Source organism: Daucus carota, chromosome 3 (assembly GCF_001625215.2).
Source record: "Daucus carota subsp. sativus chromosome 3, DH1 v3.0, whole genome shotgun sequence".
Lineage (NCBI taxonomy): Eukaryota > Viridiplantae > Streptophyta > Magnoliopsida > Apiales > Apiaceae > Daucus > Daucus carota.
Genome location: NC_030383.2, coordinates 47313044 through 47332725, shown reverse-complemented (window position 1 = coordinate 47332725; position 19682 = coordinate 47313044). Strand labels below are relative to the sequence as shown.

Genomic DNA, 19682 nt, shown 5'->3' with positions numbered 1-19682 from the left:
TCGAATTGATTAGGATATTTTTTGGTTTTTGTATCCAGTAAGCAACATGGCTTTAGGGATAAACTGCCTTTGGAACCCCTCCTGCCTCTGCTCGGTTTTTCATTTACATTTTTTCCTATAGCTATGTTGTACTGAAGGTACAAGTAGTCCCCTCCTGCCTCTGCTCGGTTTTTCATTTACATTTTTTCCTATAGCTATGTTGTACTGAAGGCACAAGTAGTTATGTGGCATGCACTAATTGTTGTAAGGATTTGAGTTGCTATAGTTGTGATTTGGGTGTAATATTTTTGAGCGACCGGTTAATTGGGGAGATAAAGTCATGTCAAATCTTATCAATAATGGCATGACAATTTTCTGAAAAAAAACACATGCAATTTTCTATAAAAAGTCATTAAAAGTCATCAATTATATATTTCCATCAAAGTCATTGATATATTGAATAACCACTGACTTTTGACAACTCTTTAAAAGTTGTAATTCAATACCCCAAATTTTGAAAGACTTTTTAAAAATCATGATACAATACCTCCTTACTTTTACTTTTAAAGAGTATTTAAAAATCTTAATTGAATACACCTAGATTTTTAAAATTAATAAAAGTCATTAAAAATCATGATACAATACCACCCCCATAGTAAGGTTTTAAGTTTTAACAGACCTCGGTGAATATCGGGTGCGCGATAGATGGGGTGAGTGAATATTCATCCAACAAGCATAAATCAATTCTCCTTCCGTCTCAATATACATATTCCTTTTACATGTTTTTTAGAAAATAATTTGTCCTAAATTATATGTACGCCTTTTTTTTAACACAAATTTATTTTTATATTTATTATGATTTTTTATGATCCATGAGTGAAAATCATATCTAGCTAACCTTTTTGTTTAACAAACTTATTTTTTTAAAAAAAGACATGTATATTGAGACCGAGGGAGCAAGTTATATACCCTATCCCTGCTGAGCCACTTTCACCACCGCGACCCTAATATATCTCGAAGTGATTCAAGTGAATACCATTTTTAGGGCTGTTCATGAACCGAGCCGAGTCGAGTTTTGACCGAACCGAGCCGAGCTATAATTTTTTTTTTCTGACGAGCCGAGCCGAGCCGAGCTTTTTTATCGAACAAAAATTATGTTCAAGCTTGAGCTCGTTAACTAACAAGCCGAACACGAGCTTGTTCGCGAACAAATACAAGCCCAGCCGAGCCGAGCCAAAAAAATAAAGACAAACCGCTAGTTGACTCTTAAAATAGCAAATAACTTATTTATTTTTTTGAAATTTTGGTTATTTCACTAAAATGTATATATGTTAACATCCATACGGTTGGATCGGTAAAAAATATTTTTTAAAATATCGAAACACTAAATTAGGATTAAACACTAGTTAGCGCCTTAGCGGTACAAGTCAAACTTCTATTTGACTGTTAAAATAGCAAACCAAATAAAATTATTATTTCCCGAAATTTTGGTTACATCACTAAAATCTATCTATCTATATATTATATGTTGAATTCTGAGTTCAATAACATATATATAAATTATAAAAAAACCGAAAATATTACATTTTTTCGAGTTTTAACAAGCCGAACGAGTTCGAGCCGAGCTCCAGCTGAACTTACTAAAAGCTCGGCTCGACCTCGTTTACTTAACGAACAATTATTTTTGTTCGAGTTCGAGCTTGTTACCTTAACGAGCCGAGCCGAACGAGCTCTTAACGAGCCGAACTTGTTCGCTCGCTCGGTTCGTTAAACAGCCCTCCATTTTTCTCACATACCTGCTTTTTTAAGTCTGTAACACAGTTTCAGCCTCTTTTTTCCTCCACAGAGTTAATAACAATGGTACCTCTTAGACTATTCCAAACTTTTATGATCAACTCATAATGTTTATACATATCTATCAAACTTAACATGGAAAAAGACAAAATGAGGGTTCTACATGTATCTTCCTATTTACAAAACTGATTGTGTTCAATTTATTTCTGCACCAGGCCAGTTGATCTGCTGTTAGTCTCTGCATGTTTAACACCCTCGACACCAACTTCATATCTACTTGAGAGAAGAAAATGAGTACTTGATCTTCAGCATCATCTTCTCTACATTTCTTTAATTTCTTTAGTATGCAGTTACCGCTTCTAATCTGATCCTTTAGCATCCTATCTTTCTGCAAGCAAAAATAATTATAAATTGAACATTTTAAAGTTACATATGATTTTACTAATAAAATTGACAAGTACTGTCAAAAGTATGATGATCATGTTATAAGAGCGCACCTTCTTGAAATCTTTTTGGACCTCTCTGAATGTTTGAGAGTCTGCAGGGTCTTGAAGTTCAGTCTGTCCCTTCCGGCTTTTCAATATGGCAGTACTGCAGTTCTTGTCAGCACGAATGAAACGCCAATAGATTCGTATTGATTCTTCAACGATCTCCACTAGCATATCACTGGTAATGGAATATTCATCTCTTTTGCTCGTTCTTGATTTCTTTTTGTCCTTTGAGATGTCCTCTGCAAAGAAAATAAGTTACATTATTGACAGAAGAATCAAAACTTTGAAAAATGGTCTATACCTATTTTTAAAAAGAAAAAAAACGAAATGAAAGAAGTCAATGTGCCAACCAGATGTAGGAGTTAGAAAATTGCAACTAAGAAGAGAATTTCATGTGAATGATATTCGAGTATAGATATATAAGACTGTTATGTTGTCAAGATTGCACTTGCCTCTTATGATAGGAACTTGAAGCAGGTTACGCAGAACACAGCGATGCTTAACATAGTTTTGGACTCGCGATCCTTCAATGGATTCATCCTCTAAAAACCGTTGAATAAGCACTTGGAACTGTTGAAACTCTCCAGCCACTTCATTGTAGCGATGTATACCACGAGGATCAGATTCCCAAAGATCCAAAGCCACCTCATATTGCCAATGTAGAATTTCCCATGAAAGACACATTTGGCCAACATAAACCAGTTCCAAATCACTCTGCAGTTCTTTTATGAATTTCTTTGTCGGGTCAGTTTCATGTTTTTTGCTTTTGTACATGTATAAATTTTCCCAAAGCGACGTTGTAATGTCCACAGCGGAACTTTTTTCCACTGAAATTGATTGATGTGGATCTTTAAGCTGCAAAAAACCTGTGGCCAGCTTGCATGAAGGGACGACAATTAAACAAATGAAGATGAACAGAGATGGTAATTAACAGCTAATTAACCACTGATTAAAATCACAGGTACCTTTCAGTAAGATAGCGACTATTTCTAAATGAAAGACTATTAATTGTTCACAAAGATGAACCATTGACTATCAGGCACACGAGACAATTTTGTTTTGAATAATTTAGCGCTACAAAACGAATAGCAGGTAGGTGAAGATTTTACTTGCTAATATGGTTGAGCATGAAAGCGGAGATTTTAAAAGTGAAGTAGGCCACAGTTGTTTTGTGCTTATATGATCTCAACATCTAAACGTTTTCTACCTGATCAAGGAATGTGTATGTTGTGTTTATGCTGATCCCAACTAACCAGATTTAGTGGGTCCTTACCTTTTCATCTACATCAAGAATGGTGGAATGTGTTGTTCATTGTAGATTAGAAATAGCTATTGAAAGTAAATGAAGAAATAGTAGATAAATTTTTAAAGCAAAATGTAGACTAAACATATGGTTGGAAGATGACAAGTGACTGACCTATTGCATACATCTTCTGGTAATTCAAGATATCAAATTTTCGCATCCTTTCTCTGAAGCTCTTGTAGAATTTGTGAAGTTCCCCCATTGGATTGTCATGGTGGAACTTGTCATCGAATTTCCATGGCTTCAAATCCTCTATTATCTTTGGTGATTCTGATTCTTCTAGTATAGTGGGAAGCCCTGTAGCTCTCACCTTTTTAAGCTCCATTTTCAACTGCTCAATCAAATCTTGATGTTCCCACAATGTTTCAAGTTTATTGGTATCCTGATCAGAATCCATAACCGAGTCATTCTTCAATCCAGGACTAGCCAATTTACCTGAGCCCTTGATGTAGTTATGATCTCTTCTGCCACTACTTTCCAGTTGTTCACCAAAATGTTTCTCAGAAAGAAAATTATATTTGAACTTATGTGAAGGTTGCAAACTTTCTTCTTCAAAAATTCTGAGCTCTTTAACAATATCACTATCTTCCTCACCCAAATCCTCGGATTCTTGATTTTCTTTATCCAACTCTTTCATTTTCATGTCTGATTCTTCCTTGTGCTCATCCAAGTCCATCATATGATCAAGTACAAAAGTTCCTCCAAATTCTCCATCAGATAAAAAACCATTATTACACGAATCAACTAAATGACTTTTAAATGTATGCACATCATTCGAACTAAATGCCTCCAAGAACCCATTATCCATGGATGAAGGTTCCTCCTCCTCATCACATGCATCAGACTTATCTTTTTCACTAATCAGGTTCTCCTCATCTCCCATGACTTCCGGGGCATCATTATCCTTAATTACATGTTCCACACTCAAACCATCAGTTGAACCCTTGTGTATTTCCTTTTCATCAGAATCTGCTTCTACATGAAGTGGACTAATTACCCTGTCCAACAGCAACTCATCTCCTTTCACCTTGTATCCTTCTTTATGATCAGACTCAGCTTCTACATAAAGCGAACTAATAACCCTATCCAACCATAACTCATCTTCTTTCACTTCACCATTTCCAAAAGAACAACTTTTCATCTCTGCGTTTACCCTTTCAACTTTATATCTACTAGGCTCCATCTCATCAACAAAACCGCTAACACTTTCTGTAGGCGTAAATTCATACTTACGAGAACTCAAAGAGGGTTTCTCCTCAAAACTTATAAGATTGCAGCTGTCATACTCACTCCTACTAAATTCTTCATAAGTAGGGAATTTAAATCGTAAACAGAAATCAGAATTCCCATCCTTAAAAAGCCCATCATTTTCCGAATCATCAATATTATTCTCTTCTTTCACATAATTAAAGCTAGAACTATAATTCATAGAGCTATGCTTCCTTGTTAACCTGTAAAACACAACAATATAATGTTCATATTCATCATAAAAGCACGCATCAACACGAGAAGCAGAATTCAAAAAAGAACAGCTCTTTAAATACCTGAAAATATACGAAAACACGATGCCAAACAGAGGAAGCAAAAGAGTGGAGAGGGAGAACCAGCCAATGGCCAAGAAAGAACTCATCTTGTAATGCAAGCACTCATTAACCAAACCTGTGTTTCGAGAACTAAAACAACTACAAGAAATAAACAGCCTTCTGACGCTCATTAGTTTATTCGAAATGTAAATTTGATTCGAAGCAAGAAACAGAGGAAAACAGAGCTGGAGAATGAGCAGGATAGAAGCAAATCATAAAACTCATAGCTGCTTTGAATATTTACAAGAAGAATGGACTCTGCACCTGAAAAGAAGAAAAAATAAAAGTAATAAAAGAGAGTAATTATAGGAGATAGTAAAAGATTTGATAGCTAAAACAGGGGAAGACAGTTACCTGGGAACGACCAAGTAAAAAGAAATGAAGGTTGCTTAGAGTCTTGTTTGTAGTATAGTATCTATAAACAAGAAGAGATTGCATGGTATGTTGTGTTAGTCAATAAGAAAGATTTGGAGAATGATGAGTCAGGTCAGGGGTCTGTGTTTGATGTTTTCATCTTGTCTTACAATTTTCTAGATAAAACAGATGAGAAGAGAAGAGAGGGGACTGGAAATTGACATCATACCCATTATCAATATTAATATTATAGTAAGTATGTGTTATGTATGAATGAATATGTTGAAAATTCAGGTCATATTGGAGAAGGAGTACTATTACTACACATGCAATTGGTTTCTTTCACAAGTTTTGGGTCACATCCTATCACCATTTTGAATATTTTTTTTAAGAACAATCACCGTTATCGATATAAACACAACATTTTATACTCAATTTTGTGCGAGAAATATTTTCTATTTAAAACCAGTTATTTACTGGCATATCAAAAGTGTAATCCTTACTTCTTCTTTCGACTACATTAGGAGCCATGCGTTATCTCTCTGTATTAAACTCTAAAGATATGGAGTTAATCTACAACATTTACTTTGATATAGTTTAAGTAAAATAAATCTCGATGCATTCCCATAGAGATGCGCCATCAAATATAATACTAATATCATATATCGTATATATCATTTTCATTTTCTAGTTATTTTGGCCATACAAAATTCCTTCACAAATTATAGTAGTACTAGTAAAATTCCTTCACAAATTACTCCCTCCATCCCAAATTAGATGAGCTAGTTGACTTTAGGCACGTAACTTAAGATGCATTGACTGACTAGCTCCGAAATTTATTTTTAACTTTTTTTTGTAAACGAAAATTTCATATTTGAATTTTTATTTGCAAAAATAAAATTGTAAAAATAAGTAATGTAGCTATGCGGTCAATGAATTTTAAAATGCGTATCCAAAGTCAACCAGCTCATCTAATTTGAGAGGGAGGAAGTATAATACTAGAAAAATTGAACTTAGAAATGAGTAACTTTTGTTTTCCCGGAGTGGACTTCTGTTTGGCCATCAAAGACTGTGCTAGTGTACCGTTCCAATTTCCTGAAGTCCTGTTTTTTGTTTAGAAGTATCGCTCCTGGTGGAATTACAAATTTTCATAGATCAATAATCAAATGTTGGCTCCCAGCCAGTGAAACTTGTTAATTCCTTTAGATCCGCAGATTTTACATTTTCTTAGCTAGGCGAGTTTTCTTTCCAAGTATGAAGATTTTTATCAAAATTTTCGTGGCACCTCTCGGCATATCTTCTACTTAGATAAAAAATTTTGATGTATAAAAAAACCCATGAATATATTTTGGTAAAATTCATCGACCTGAAAGTTTTAATACAAAAAAACTAAAGAAAAAAAATATTTTATTGGGAAGTCGAAGTCATAAAATAATATTAAAAGCATTATAATAAATCATCAACTAGACGTATCAATATTTATATATTTCTATAATAATATTAAAAATTATTATCTTTTCATTTACATAAACTAACGTTTTACGATCATCAGACAATCTTCATCAATAATTTTCAGTGTACTAATTTAATATATTTACGAATGAATAATTTTACTCTTAATTATAAGTAATAAAAGAATGAAATTCTAAATTAATTTTCTTATAAAATTTTGTTCATTGAATTATAATAGCATTATGAACCGCAAAATTCCCTATCCAAATCATTATGAGTTGTTGATTGATTTGAAATTTTGAATAATCTAATTGAGGGTGAGTTCCGGTTTAACTACAGACCTGAACCAAACCTAACCATGATCACTTGAATCAAATCATACGAATTTATTATATCTTATTTAATTATATAATTAAAAATAAAAAATATAAATAATTTTAACAAAGTACTATTTAAAAAATAATCAATATTATATTATAATAAGCAAATATAGGGATAATATGAATAGCAGAGTTCAATCACATTTTTTTGATAATTTCTGAGTTAATGTTTTTCTATATTTTAGAAAAACAAACTCAAAGTAAACACGAGCTGTCGTGTAACTCCTTTTAATTCTAAACTCTGACATGTTTCGTTAAAGACAAACACAAGCTATCGGGCAACTCTTTTTAGCTCTAACATCGTCTATTACGAGACAAATAGGAAGTCAATACAATATTAATAATATATTATTTTTACAAATGTAGAAATATGAAATATATAATTTAAAATTAATCAAAAGACACAGTTATCATATATAGCAAAACATCTCCTTTATTTATTTTGGTCACAATCTCTTTTGTTTTAGTTGTAACGAAATCAAAGTTGCACTACTACAAATTTTAACTTACATAGCGGTCATTTTTTAACTTACATAGCGTTTTTAAGCGCTATCTAAGCCAGCTGTCACGCCCCGACAAGGTGGGCGACAAGTGCTAGACGCCGGCACAGTGAGTTTTGAAAGGGTCGAAACTCTAAACCCGTGACAGCGCTATCTAAGCCAGCGCTATGCAAGTAGAATTTACTTAGACAACGCTTATGTAAGTGCTGTATTAATAGCATACCCCAGTAGCGTTCTCACAGGTGTTATAAAATTAAGCGTTTTCCAAGTGCAAAACACTTACATAGCACTTCAATAAAGGCTATATAGGAGTGCAACACAACATTTACATAGCACTTCAATAAACGCTATATAAGTTGGATGTGTATTAAAAATATTACTCAGATAACATTTTTAGAAGTGCTATTGAAGTTATTTTAAAATAGCGTTTGCAAAGTGATGCATTAATGAATTAATAATTTTATAATTTTTCTAAATTTTATTTTTATTTGTAAAATTTTTAATATTTTCATAAATACAATAAAAATAGACAAAATGCAAATGCACAATTTAGATTACTCTCATATAATAGAAACAAATCATAATATCAACTTCCATAAAACAAAAAATAAATCACTCATTCTATTTAATAAAAATCACTAATTACACAAATAAAATCATTATACAACAGAGATGTAACAATACAAATAATTGTTCTAGTTCATCAGCTGCACTCCAACGTGAACGAAAATCCTGCACAACCAACACAAAAATATCACTTTTATATTAAAAGTTTAGAAAAATAAAAAATTACCATCCCATACATTTTATACTTGTGAGAAAGAATCAAACAAAAAAGTGTTCTTCTAATTACTTTGGTGTGTTAAGCATTTTGCAGGGGTTAGAGCAAGTCTAATAAGTTACTTAAATGAGTTCCTAAAATCATATTTAGGTGATGACACAAAAAGAGGCACTCCAACACTATTCTTGTAATTACATAAATCAGTAGCACAACCTCAAATCTCCTAGCCGTTACCTATTTTTAAGTAACCCCTAGCCATTATCTATTTAATATTTGTGAATAAAATAATCATCTCCCTCCTTCTTTCTTTGGCCGTGTTTGGAAGTTAGAAATTTGGGGAAAAATTAGAGGTTTGAGTGATTTAGAGGTTTAACCATTTTAATTAGTGTTTGATAGTTAGCGGATTGAAATAGAGGTATGAGTTCAAAAAGCTATAATTTTCAAAAAGCTATTTTGAGGAGCTTTTTGAGTTAGAGGTTATGGGATGTATCATAAAAAGCTAATGAAACAGCTATTTACCAAACAATTTTACACAGAACTGATAATTCGAATGCGTTAGTATCAAAATATTTTGTTTCAATTAGCTAGTCAAAACATCTCATTCAATCCGCTGCTAGTGTACTTGCTCTACTGTAATAACTAACTTTGGCTGAGAGGTTTTGTTGCCTTATGAAACACAAAAAACATAATTGTTACAGCATCTTCAAGAGCCTCTTAGTTGGCTCCTAAATATAATATAAACAATGTGGCTCTTAGCAATTTAGTACAAATTTAAGAGTGTAAACTCCAACAATACTCTCTATATCTCTTCTCTATTTCATATTTTATATATATTGGGCTCTACTATAAAACAAAAAGGGGAGATAAAGGTGGAGGTGAATTGGAGTGAAGGAATTTTTTATTGTGTAAAATTAAGTTAAGAGCTATGTGGTGGCTTCTAACTCTGAGGAGAGAGGAGAGAGAAATAAGAGGCTCTTAGGCTGTGTTCACTTGGATGGAATGGAATGAGGGGAGAATGGAATGAAAAATTATATAGAAATTTTATGGAGAAAGAAGAAAGTATGAGCTAATAGTGATTAGATATGAATGAGTTCAATTTTTTTGTGATAAAGATTGTAAAGATATATGATGTAGAGATGGAATGAGCATTCCTTTCAAAACATGTGTGATAGATTTCTAGTTAAAATAGTAGGAATGGAATGATTGAAGGAATGAAAATTGTATACATTTTCTTTGATCAACACCATTTTTGAGTATAAAATTCATTCCATTCTCCTTCCATTCCATTCACTCCAAGTGAACACAACCTTAGTGATTTAAGGAGTCACTAAGAGACTTTGGAGCAATTTTTTTTTCATCCTCCTCAAATTTCAAGTTAAGAGCTTAAATAAAGAGCCTAAATAAAGAGCCTGTTAGGTTAGAATGTTGGCGGAAAGCCTTCTAAAAAAATGGATGAAAATAGTAGAATGTTTATTTCAGAGGGGGGATTGGGGCCACGATAAAACCAAAAGCATAGGCAACCCAGTCCAACCCAACTAGAAGTAGAAAGAATCAAAGAAGTGGAACTGGGAAAAACTTAGACTAACAGAACTGACAAGAAATAGGAGAGATTTGACAATGAACGCAACACCTAATTATTTATAAAATTAAAGAAGAAATGTGTATATGTATAGAAATCAGCGGGAACAAATACCCCACCATCTTTGCAGCTCCGTCCATGATTGCATGTTTGAGAATATGTTTTTTTTTGTCACATGTTTGTGAATATGCTTAATTACACATCAACCTTCGGATATGTAAACTTGATCGAAACACGCGTTAGAGATTAAATCGCACTGCATTAGATTATACTCTCATGCAAATCACAAGTAGAACTAATTAATATAATCTTACTAACTTTGATACAATAGGTGGACATGGTAGTATCGAACCTCTACTGGATTTACCGTTGGGAGACTCCGTGCCTATAAGTTGTCCCATGCTTTGTGCTTCTTCCTTGCATGTCACCATCTTGCGTATTTTTCTTCAAAAAGAGTTAAAGAGATAGATTTGGAGCATACAGATTAATTCTGCTATAGATGAAACGAGTATAATTGATGCATACTTGATCGATGACGACAAATTAGGAGATCAGCTGGCAGTTAATATGCTTGTGCTCCTTGGATCATACCGTAAATCGTCAGGCTAGATTTTAGAGTTCTGGCGTTGTAATGCGTGGCAAATACTTTTCATCGGGAAAATTAATTTATAATATTGCTGCTTCGAACAAAACTTGGAATAGATGGATACTAAACTTTTCAACATATGTCCAAAACAATCTACAAACCATCCTTCATGCAGACTCCAGTGGTACAATTTGAACGATGACAATTTTGGGAGCTGCAGAGCTTCAGAACATGTACCAAATTGCAATAGCTCCCAGTATTATCCCTGTGTTTTCAAATAAACTGTGTTTGAATTTTTAGCACAATTTATTAAGTGCATTGATGACCTCGTAGTTAGATTATTTTTTGTGAATTACTACTTCATCCCAAATTAGATGTCCCCGTTGACTTTGGGCACGTAACTTTAGGTGCATTGACCGTCTACTTCCGGAATTTATTTTTTTATTTTTTCTTTTATAAATGAAAAAGCTATATATAATAATCTAAAATTTGGAATCAACATTCTTGGAATTGTGTGTCAAAAAGTCAAACGTCATTTATTTGAAAATGGAGAGAGTTCTAAAGGAGAAAAATGAATCATACAGGCGCCTGTGTATAGATGCCTACTGTACTGATCGGTCTGTATATCGATAACTGACCACACAGATTGCTCATCAAGTAGCAACAATTGTCCAAATATCATCCTACAAGTATTTTTAGTGCCAAGAAAATAGAAGAAATTTGGAAAAAAATGACATTGAAGAGACATAATTGTAGTATTTAAGAGGACACATTTCATTGTCTGCACCAGTTTTAAAGTAGTATGTGATGAACTGTGAGGGTGATGTAAGGGGTGACATCTCAAAGATTTGTTAGGATAGCTAAAACTGTATGTGTATCTTAGCTTTTACACACAGTGATTAATACTAGTACACAGAAGATTCTTTTTATGCGAAATTCCTAACACCGCATTAATAAATAACCTGACTGATCATTGTGGAAAAAAGAACCGGTGAATTCAAAGAGAGAGTATGTGTGATAATATGGTTCATGGCAGAATAGGCAGCACGGTGTTCCACTTCTTTCCGGCTAATAGCTAACTACTGTAGGTTACAAAGTTCAATCAAATGAACGATCTATTCTTCAGTCAGAATAGTTTATATAAAATTAAAGACAAAGAAAAGGAGAGACTTTGAAAGGTTTTCATGTACCAGCGAGGCAACAAATAATGTTCTCACACAAGGGGTCCTCACAGTCAATGTTCGATATTATTACCCGCAATTATAGTACTATTTGTAAACACATGGTAGCAGCCATAATTATAAACTGTTTCTTGGAAACCAAATACACTGTTTATTATCCGAGACCTATAATTTCGGGGAGGCTCTGGTGAGTTGAGGATCGATTGAGTGAGAAAAAACATGAGTCCTAGACGTGTTATGTAACACGGGAATGCCTGATATAAAGGGTGTAGTTTCTTTCTATTTATATTTAAGCAATTGTCAAAACTACGGTTTTGAGAGTCGACTTTCAAAGCTTCGTTTCTAACCACCACTTCTCCATTCTTACACCTTCATCTCATCCACTCATTAAGCCCCCTTCGTTCTCTCATCCTCTCTCATATTTATCAGTTTTTTAATAAAATCAAAATCCGATCCTTTCTGGGTGAGTTCTCGTTGAGTACATTGTTATCAAGGTTGTTAGTCGTGTCTATTTTTTGGGATGTTTCTGTTTTATGCTTTTATGTTTTTGTGTGACTTGTTATGGGTTTCAGTAAATTTTCTAAGGACTTATATGGTATTTTTGCTGATCTGCAAGACTCGTATGAAATATGAGACGGTGGTGAATACCGTAAGAGCTCACCTTTCAAACAAAACATTATATATATTTTGGGAGCATTTGTTACTCCATTATCAGTTGATGTAACTGATAATTCTGAAAATTGGGCTACAGATGGTACTTATGTGTGAAAGTCAATCGCGATTTTACTAGGTTCACAATTGACACTACAAGAAAAAGGTTAATAGACATCGGTTTTTGACCGATGTCTATGTGCTTTGTGAAAGGCATATGTTCAGCCTATTTGTATTTAAAGAGGTACAACTCAACTCAGATCAGAAAGCTCAGTAAATAGCAAGTCATCGGAATCAGTACGAAGAACGTCAAGTGATTTGTAGAAATCATATGTCAGATAAATTCCAGGATGCTGCTGCACGCCACTGAAAGAAGTTCATTAATATGTTCAAGCCTCAGTGCACAAATAATCTTTTGTGGCACGTCCAGGAATTCAGAAGACATAAAGTTTCTATACTTTATTTCATCAGAAGATTCCATTTAATGAAGATGTACGTACAAGACGAAGACTCGACGAACTAACCAAATTCTTATTGTTTATTTGACGAAGAATATTTGATTTAACTAGATACAGATGAACCAGACAGTACATCTGTGTATCAGTTATCCAAATTAAATATTTGAAGTCAAGCAGAAGTGGTAGTTCGTTCGTTCGACAAATCAAGAAGAAATTTTTCAAGTTTAAAGAAGACCGGAAGCTGTTCTACTGAAGAGTGTGTGATTAAATATTTTAATAGACTATTATTTCACTTCTCAAATAATTATATTAATTATGTAATTTATTTATTAAATTAATTCACTCTCGAATTAATTTAATTTATGAATTTATATGATTAAATTAATTAAGTGAATAATTTTCTATTTTAATATACTATTTTATTTCTTTATTTAATCACAAAAACCACCTCAGCAAGACAATTCTGGATTGTCTTGCCGAGTGGATTCACTTTGCTTCCAAGACAATTCTTCATTGTCTGCCTAGGATCTTGGTTGAATCAGCAAGACAATTTCTAATTGTCTTGCCGATTCATTTCAGTGATTCAGTGGTGTGCAAGACAATTCTTGTGAATTGTCTTGCCGAAGGTTTGAGTAAGACAGCAAGACAAACTCTTTGTCTTGTCTTGCCGAGTCAAGTGGATGGTGTGCAAGACAATCCTGGATTGTCTTGCCGATTCTTGCAATTGTCTTACTGGCAGTGCAATTGTCTTCCCTTCCCTTTGATTGTCTTTCTGACTTGGTTAAAGCTTGGTAGACAATCTGTGATTGTCTTCCCTTGCCCCTTTTTGTCTTGCCCAAGCCTAGATTGTCTTACCCTTCTTGTAATTGTCTTTGCTAGCTTGTAATTGTCTTGTCTAGTGATTGTCTTGCATGTACAATGCTTTGCCTATAAATATGGCATCCATTCTTCATTTTCAAGTGTTCATTCACTTTGTATTCAAAGCATTTGTAAAGCTTTCAAGTTGTTTGTAACTTGCTTGTTCGTTATATCCACAGTTTTCTGTGCTTTGATAACCCGGTTGTTTTAATCACTAAATCTAGAATATACCCTGTCGAATTTATTCTACGAACTTTAGTGGACATTAAAACTGAACCATTTTAATTATATAACGACGTCAAACATTGTTATATTAATTAATTATAATCTGATTAAAAAATCATATTCAATCAGATTCACTTCCGCGACGATTTGGTACTGATTGTATTCAACCCCCCCCTTCTACAATCATATCTGGACCTAACAATTGGCATCAGAGCGGTTGATACCATTTTTCTGTATCAGATCCTATACACACTCTGTAACGTCCAAATATTTTTTATTCGAATTAATTTTATTCCAAAAATTAATTTTGATTAAAAATATTTTTCTTTCAAAAATCTAAATCTCTCCAAACACTATTCACTTTAAATTCCTAAAAAATGAGTACGCAAAAGATCAGTAGCATTAAAATCCCACCGTTCAGCCAGGAACACTTTGGCCTATGGAAAAGGCACATGTTCCTATTCCTCCGAACTGCGAACAGAAAATACATCGGGATTTTAGACAAAGGTGTTACTACTCCGATGAAGGTCATATTAGCACACGAAGAGGATGGTGTGTTGATACCTCATCAGGTCATTCCGAAAGAACTTTCTGAGTACACAGATGAAGAGAGTGAACAGATGAACTTAGATGATGCTCTTCAACTAATCTTGGTTGAATCTCTAAATCCAGTGATGTACAATGCTGTTGTAAATTGTACGAACGCCAAGCAAATCTGGGATACATTAGAGATTATCAATGAAGGCTCAGAGGAAGTTAGGGAAAACAAGAAAGAGATACTGATGGCTCAGTATGAACAGTTTGGTTCCCATCCCGGTGAAGGAATTTCAGAAGTATTTATCAGACTTAATAATTTGATAAATAATTTAAATCTGAATGGGAAATTCTACGACAAGAAAGAGGTCAACATGAAGTTTCTCTTAACCCTTCCTGAACATCTGGAACACAGAATCACTGCCATCAGGGAAAGCAGAGATCTGAATGAGATTTCTCTGGAAAGACTCTACGGAGTTTTGAAAACTTATGAACTGGAGCAAGTTCAGAGTAAACAGAGATATGGCTGGGGTAAAACACAGAATCATTCGAGAGCTCTAGTTGTTGAGTCACCTGTACTGGAAGAAAAGAAGAAGGATGTTGTTGTTCCTTCTAAGACTACTCAGGAATTTGTTGTACCTGAGATGGGTCAGACTGCTTCTACCAGTGGTGACGAAGAGTTCTATACAATGGAAGAGCTTGAACAGTTAGAAGATCAATCTCTATCACTGTTTGCCAAGAAGTTTGGAAACATGAGATTCCGGAAGAACCCTTCCTATAAATACAAACCTACTGTTAGTAAGTTTCAGAAGGGAGGCTATTCATCTTCTACAAGCAAAGGAGGATACAAGACTGGGATGGTGGACAGAAGCAAGTTCAAATGCTTCAATTGTGGTGAACCTGGACACTTTGCAACTGAATGCAAACAGCCCAAGGTTCAAGGAAAAAGAAAAGATTCGTATGATGAGCTGAAGCAGAAGTATGATGCACTGGTTAGAAAGCATCATGGTACTTCTGAAAGTCAAAGTTTCAAAAGCAAATCTTATCTGGCAGAAGGCAAAAGCTGGGATGATACAGATAGTGATGAAGAGGAGCAGCTAGGGAATGTTGCTTTCATGGCTACTACTGGATCATCTTCACCTCCTCCTGCTGGAAGCTTTCAGGTAGATCCTACATGCCCTAAACTGTTTATGCAATTAGGACTTGAAAGAGATGATGCTATTAAAAGGATGAAAGCTGCTAATCTTAAAATTGATACTTTAGTCTTAGAAATTCATGCTTATAAAATGAATGAGATGAAAGTATTAAAACCTAAAATAGAACAATTGACTATGGACTTAGGATTACAATGTGCTAAAGTCAAAGTTCTAGAGAAAGGTGAGATTGCTTTAAGACTTCAGCTAGACGAAGAGAAAGTGAAATGTAAAGCCTTTAAGGATGCCTCCTTGATAGTCAAAGAACTTAATGATAAACAAGAGATCAAGAGAACTGTTGGAATAGGCTTTGACTATAACAAATCTGTAGGTAAGGCTAGTAACATTACTCCTTTTAAGAAGAGTGCTGAAGAGAGAGGGATTCCTTTTGTTTTGAAAGATTCCCTTAAACCTTTGTTTAAAGCCTCAGAAGCTGAACCTCTTTTAGAGACTCCTGTTGTCATTAGATATGAACTAAAACAGGAAGACCTTAAAATGAAAGAGAGTAATGAGATGAGAGATGAGATTCTGACAAACCTGAAACCAATTAAAGTGAAAGGCAATGTTAGGTTGCCTAAAGCTGGTTTAGGTGTCAACTCTGAAAGAACTAAGTTCAACAAGCCTAATAACTTTGTGAATAGTAAGAACAGAAACAATAGATGTCATTCTACTGAGAATTTTAAAACTGTTAACGATAGTAGAGTAGAATCTGTTGATGTTCCTATTATTGTGACTGATACTCCTGTTGTTCCTGCTTTTGATGCATGTCATAAATTTTGTAGTGTTGATAATTGTATGACTTGTGCTTTCAATTTGATGTCTGCTTATTTTAAAAATTTGCATGCTAAAAATGAAAACACATCACCTAGACAACACACAAACAAAAAGCATGCTAGATCAAAGACTGCTAGTCCTACTCAGGTTAGGAAGGAGACTTATGTTCCAAAGCCTAAAACTAAGGTTTATAAGGCTGTTGTTAAGGAAGTAAGTTCAGTCAAGTCTGAACCAAGTATCAGTCCAAGAGGCTCTGTTGTATTACCTAATAGAAATCAGTTCTTTAAGACTGCCGGACCCAATCAAGTGTGGGTCCCAAAGACTGTCTAATCAAGTTGTCTTTTGCAGGGTGCCAGTGGAGTTGTTCGTGTTACCTGGGTGCTTGACAGTGGAGCGTCAATGCACATGACTGGCAATAAATCCCTGCTGGAGGACATAAGAGAAGGAGCTGGCCCTACAGTCAGTTTTGCTGATAATAGCAAAGGTCGTACTGTGGGATATGGCAAGTACAAAATTGGAAGGATCATCATAGAAGATATTGCAATAGTTGAAGGACTTCAACATAATCTCCTGAGTGTCAGTCAATTCTGTGACAAAGGTTATTATGTTCATTTTGAAAAGGAGATATGTATCATTAAACATATCAAGGATAAGCGTCCTTCACTATGTGGCATAAGGAAAGGCAATATATTCGTAGCTGATTTGTCTTCAGGACCAGGAAACGAAGTTCACTGTTTCTACGCCAAAGCGTCAGCTGAAGATAGTTGGTTATGGCATAAGAAGCTCTCACACCTCAACTTCAAAACAATGAACTCTCTAGTCAAGAGAGATCTGGTGAGAGGTTTGCCTTCCCTGGAATTCTCATCTGATGATCTCTGTGAAGCTTGTCAGAAAGGAAAAGCGAAGAGAGCATCTCACAAAGGCAAAACCATCAATACCATTACAGATCCACTTCATTTGTTGCATATGGATTTGTTTGGCCCCGTGAATGTTGCATCTATTGATGGAGGAAGATATGCCTTAGTCATTGTGGATGACTTCTCGAAATTTACTTGGGTTTACTTCCTGTCTTCTAAGGATGAAACTCCCCTGACAGTAATTGATCATATCAAGTTGGTTGAGTTGGAAAAAGGTGTTCCTGTAAAAGCTGTAAGATCAGACAATGGAACTGAGTTTAAAAATCAAACTCTAATCAACTTTTACTTTGAAAAGGGAATTAGAAGGCAGTATTCAGCACCAAGAACTCCTCAGCAGAATGGAGTCGTCGAAAGAAAGAATCGTACACTGATCGAAGCTGCAAGGACTATGATTGCTGAAGCAAAGCTTCCTCTGTACTTTTGGGCTGAAGCTGTGTCTACTGCCTGCTATACCCAGAATAGAACTTTGATCAACAAGGATCATATGAAAACTCCATTTCATCTGTATAACAACAAGAAACCTTATGTCAAACATCTTCATGTCTTTGGAGCCAAGTGTTATGTTCTCAAGGATGGTGAAGAGAACTTGAACAAGTTTGAGCCAAAGGCTTATGAAGCAATTTTTGTTGGTTATACAAATAATGCTTATAGAGTTTTTATAATTGATACTCTGTCAGTGAAAGTTAGTGTCAATGTTACATTTGATGACACTAAACTTCCAAGTATACAATCTGCTGATCCATCTGAATCTCTGAAGTTTGACAACTATCCAGATTCTGATTCAGATGATGATGTGCCACCTGAGGTTGCAACAGGTGATGACAACAATGATAATGATCCAGGCAATGGTGGAGGAAATGGCAATAATGCTGGAGATTCCACTGATGCCAGTGGTGGATCATCAAGTCAACCTGGCAACAACTCAGGGGGAGCTGATGGATCAACTAGTCACACATTTCAGCTTAATGATAATACTGCTGAATCATCAAGGACACATCTTCCAAGGGAAAGGATTTGGAGCAGAGATCATCCCTTTGATTTAATAATTGGTGATCCTGATGTTGGTGTCAGGACTAGAAGTGCTACGACAAATGAATGCCTATTCTCTGGGTTTCTATCTCAACTAGAACCAAAGAAAATAGAAGAAGCACTTGCTGATCCTGATTGGGTTCTTGCCATGCAAGAAGAACTCAATCAATTTGAGAGACAAGAAGTCTGGGCCCTGGTTCCAAGACCAAAAGGAAAATCTACCATTGGAGCTAGATGGGTCTTCCGTAACAAGTTAGATGGTGATGGCATTGTTGTAAGAAACAAAGCCAGACTGGTTGCAAAAGGTTATTCACAAGAAGAAGGAATTGATTACGATGAAACCTATGCTCCAGTTGCTCGCCTTGAAGCCATCAGAATATTTCTTGCATTTGCTGCACACTCCAACTTCAAGGTATATCAAATGGATGTGAAAAGTGCATTTCTGAATGGAAAGCTAGAAGAAGAAGTATATCTGGAACAGCCCCTGGCTTTGAAAATCCAGAGTTTGCTGATTTTGTATACTTCCTATTCAAAGCTGTCTATGGACTCAAGCAGTCACCAAGGACATGGTATGACACTCTCTCTGAGTTTTTAATAGAAAACAACTTTACTAGAGGTGTCATAGACAAAATTCTCTTTTACAAATTGCATGATAAGGATATGATATTTGTACAAATATATGTTGATGATATTATATTTGGTTCTACTAACGATAACTTGTGCAAGAGATTTGCTAAGTTAATGCAGAGTAACTATGAGATGAGTATGATGGGTGAGCTGTCCTACTTCCTTGGTCTTCAAGTAAGCCAAAAGGAAGATGGAATATTCATTTGCCAATCCAAGTATGTCAGAGATCTTCTTCGAAAATTTAATCTAGAAGACTCTTCACCGGCAAAGACACCCATGGCCACTGCCACAAAACTTGACCAGGATAAATCTGGTAAGAAAGTTGATATCACAAGCTATCGTGGTATGATTGGCTCTTTACTTTATCTTACTGCAAGTAGACCAGATATCATGTTTGCAACATGTTTGTGTGCTAGGTTCCAAGCTGATCCTAAAGAATCACATCTTATAGCC

General features: G+C 34.8%; 1 protein-coding gene across 1 annotated transcript; it reads right to left on the bottom strand.

Annotated features, from left to right (window-relative positions):
- Positions 1 to 1827: 1827 nt before the first annotated feature.
- On the bottom strand, positions 1828 to 5753 carry LOC108211813 (uncharacterized). Its single transcript, XM_017383507.2, has 6 exons — positions 5505 to 5753; positions 5112 to 5414; positions 3682 to 5018; positions 2717 to 3130; positions 2271 to 2503; positions 1828 to 2161 (listed from the first exon to the last, which is right to left on the bottom strand). Exons 2-6 carry the CDS (start codon positions 5279 to 5281, stop codon positions 1904 to 1906), a joined length of 2412 nt encoding a protein of 803 aa, XP_017238996.1. The 5' UTR covers positions 5282 to 5414; positions 5505 to 5753; the 3' UTR covers positions 1828 to 1903.
- Positions 5754 to 19682: the final 13929 nt, after the last annotated feature.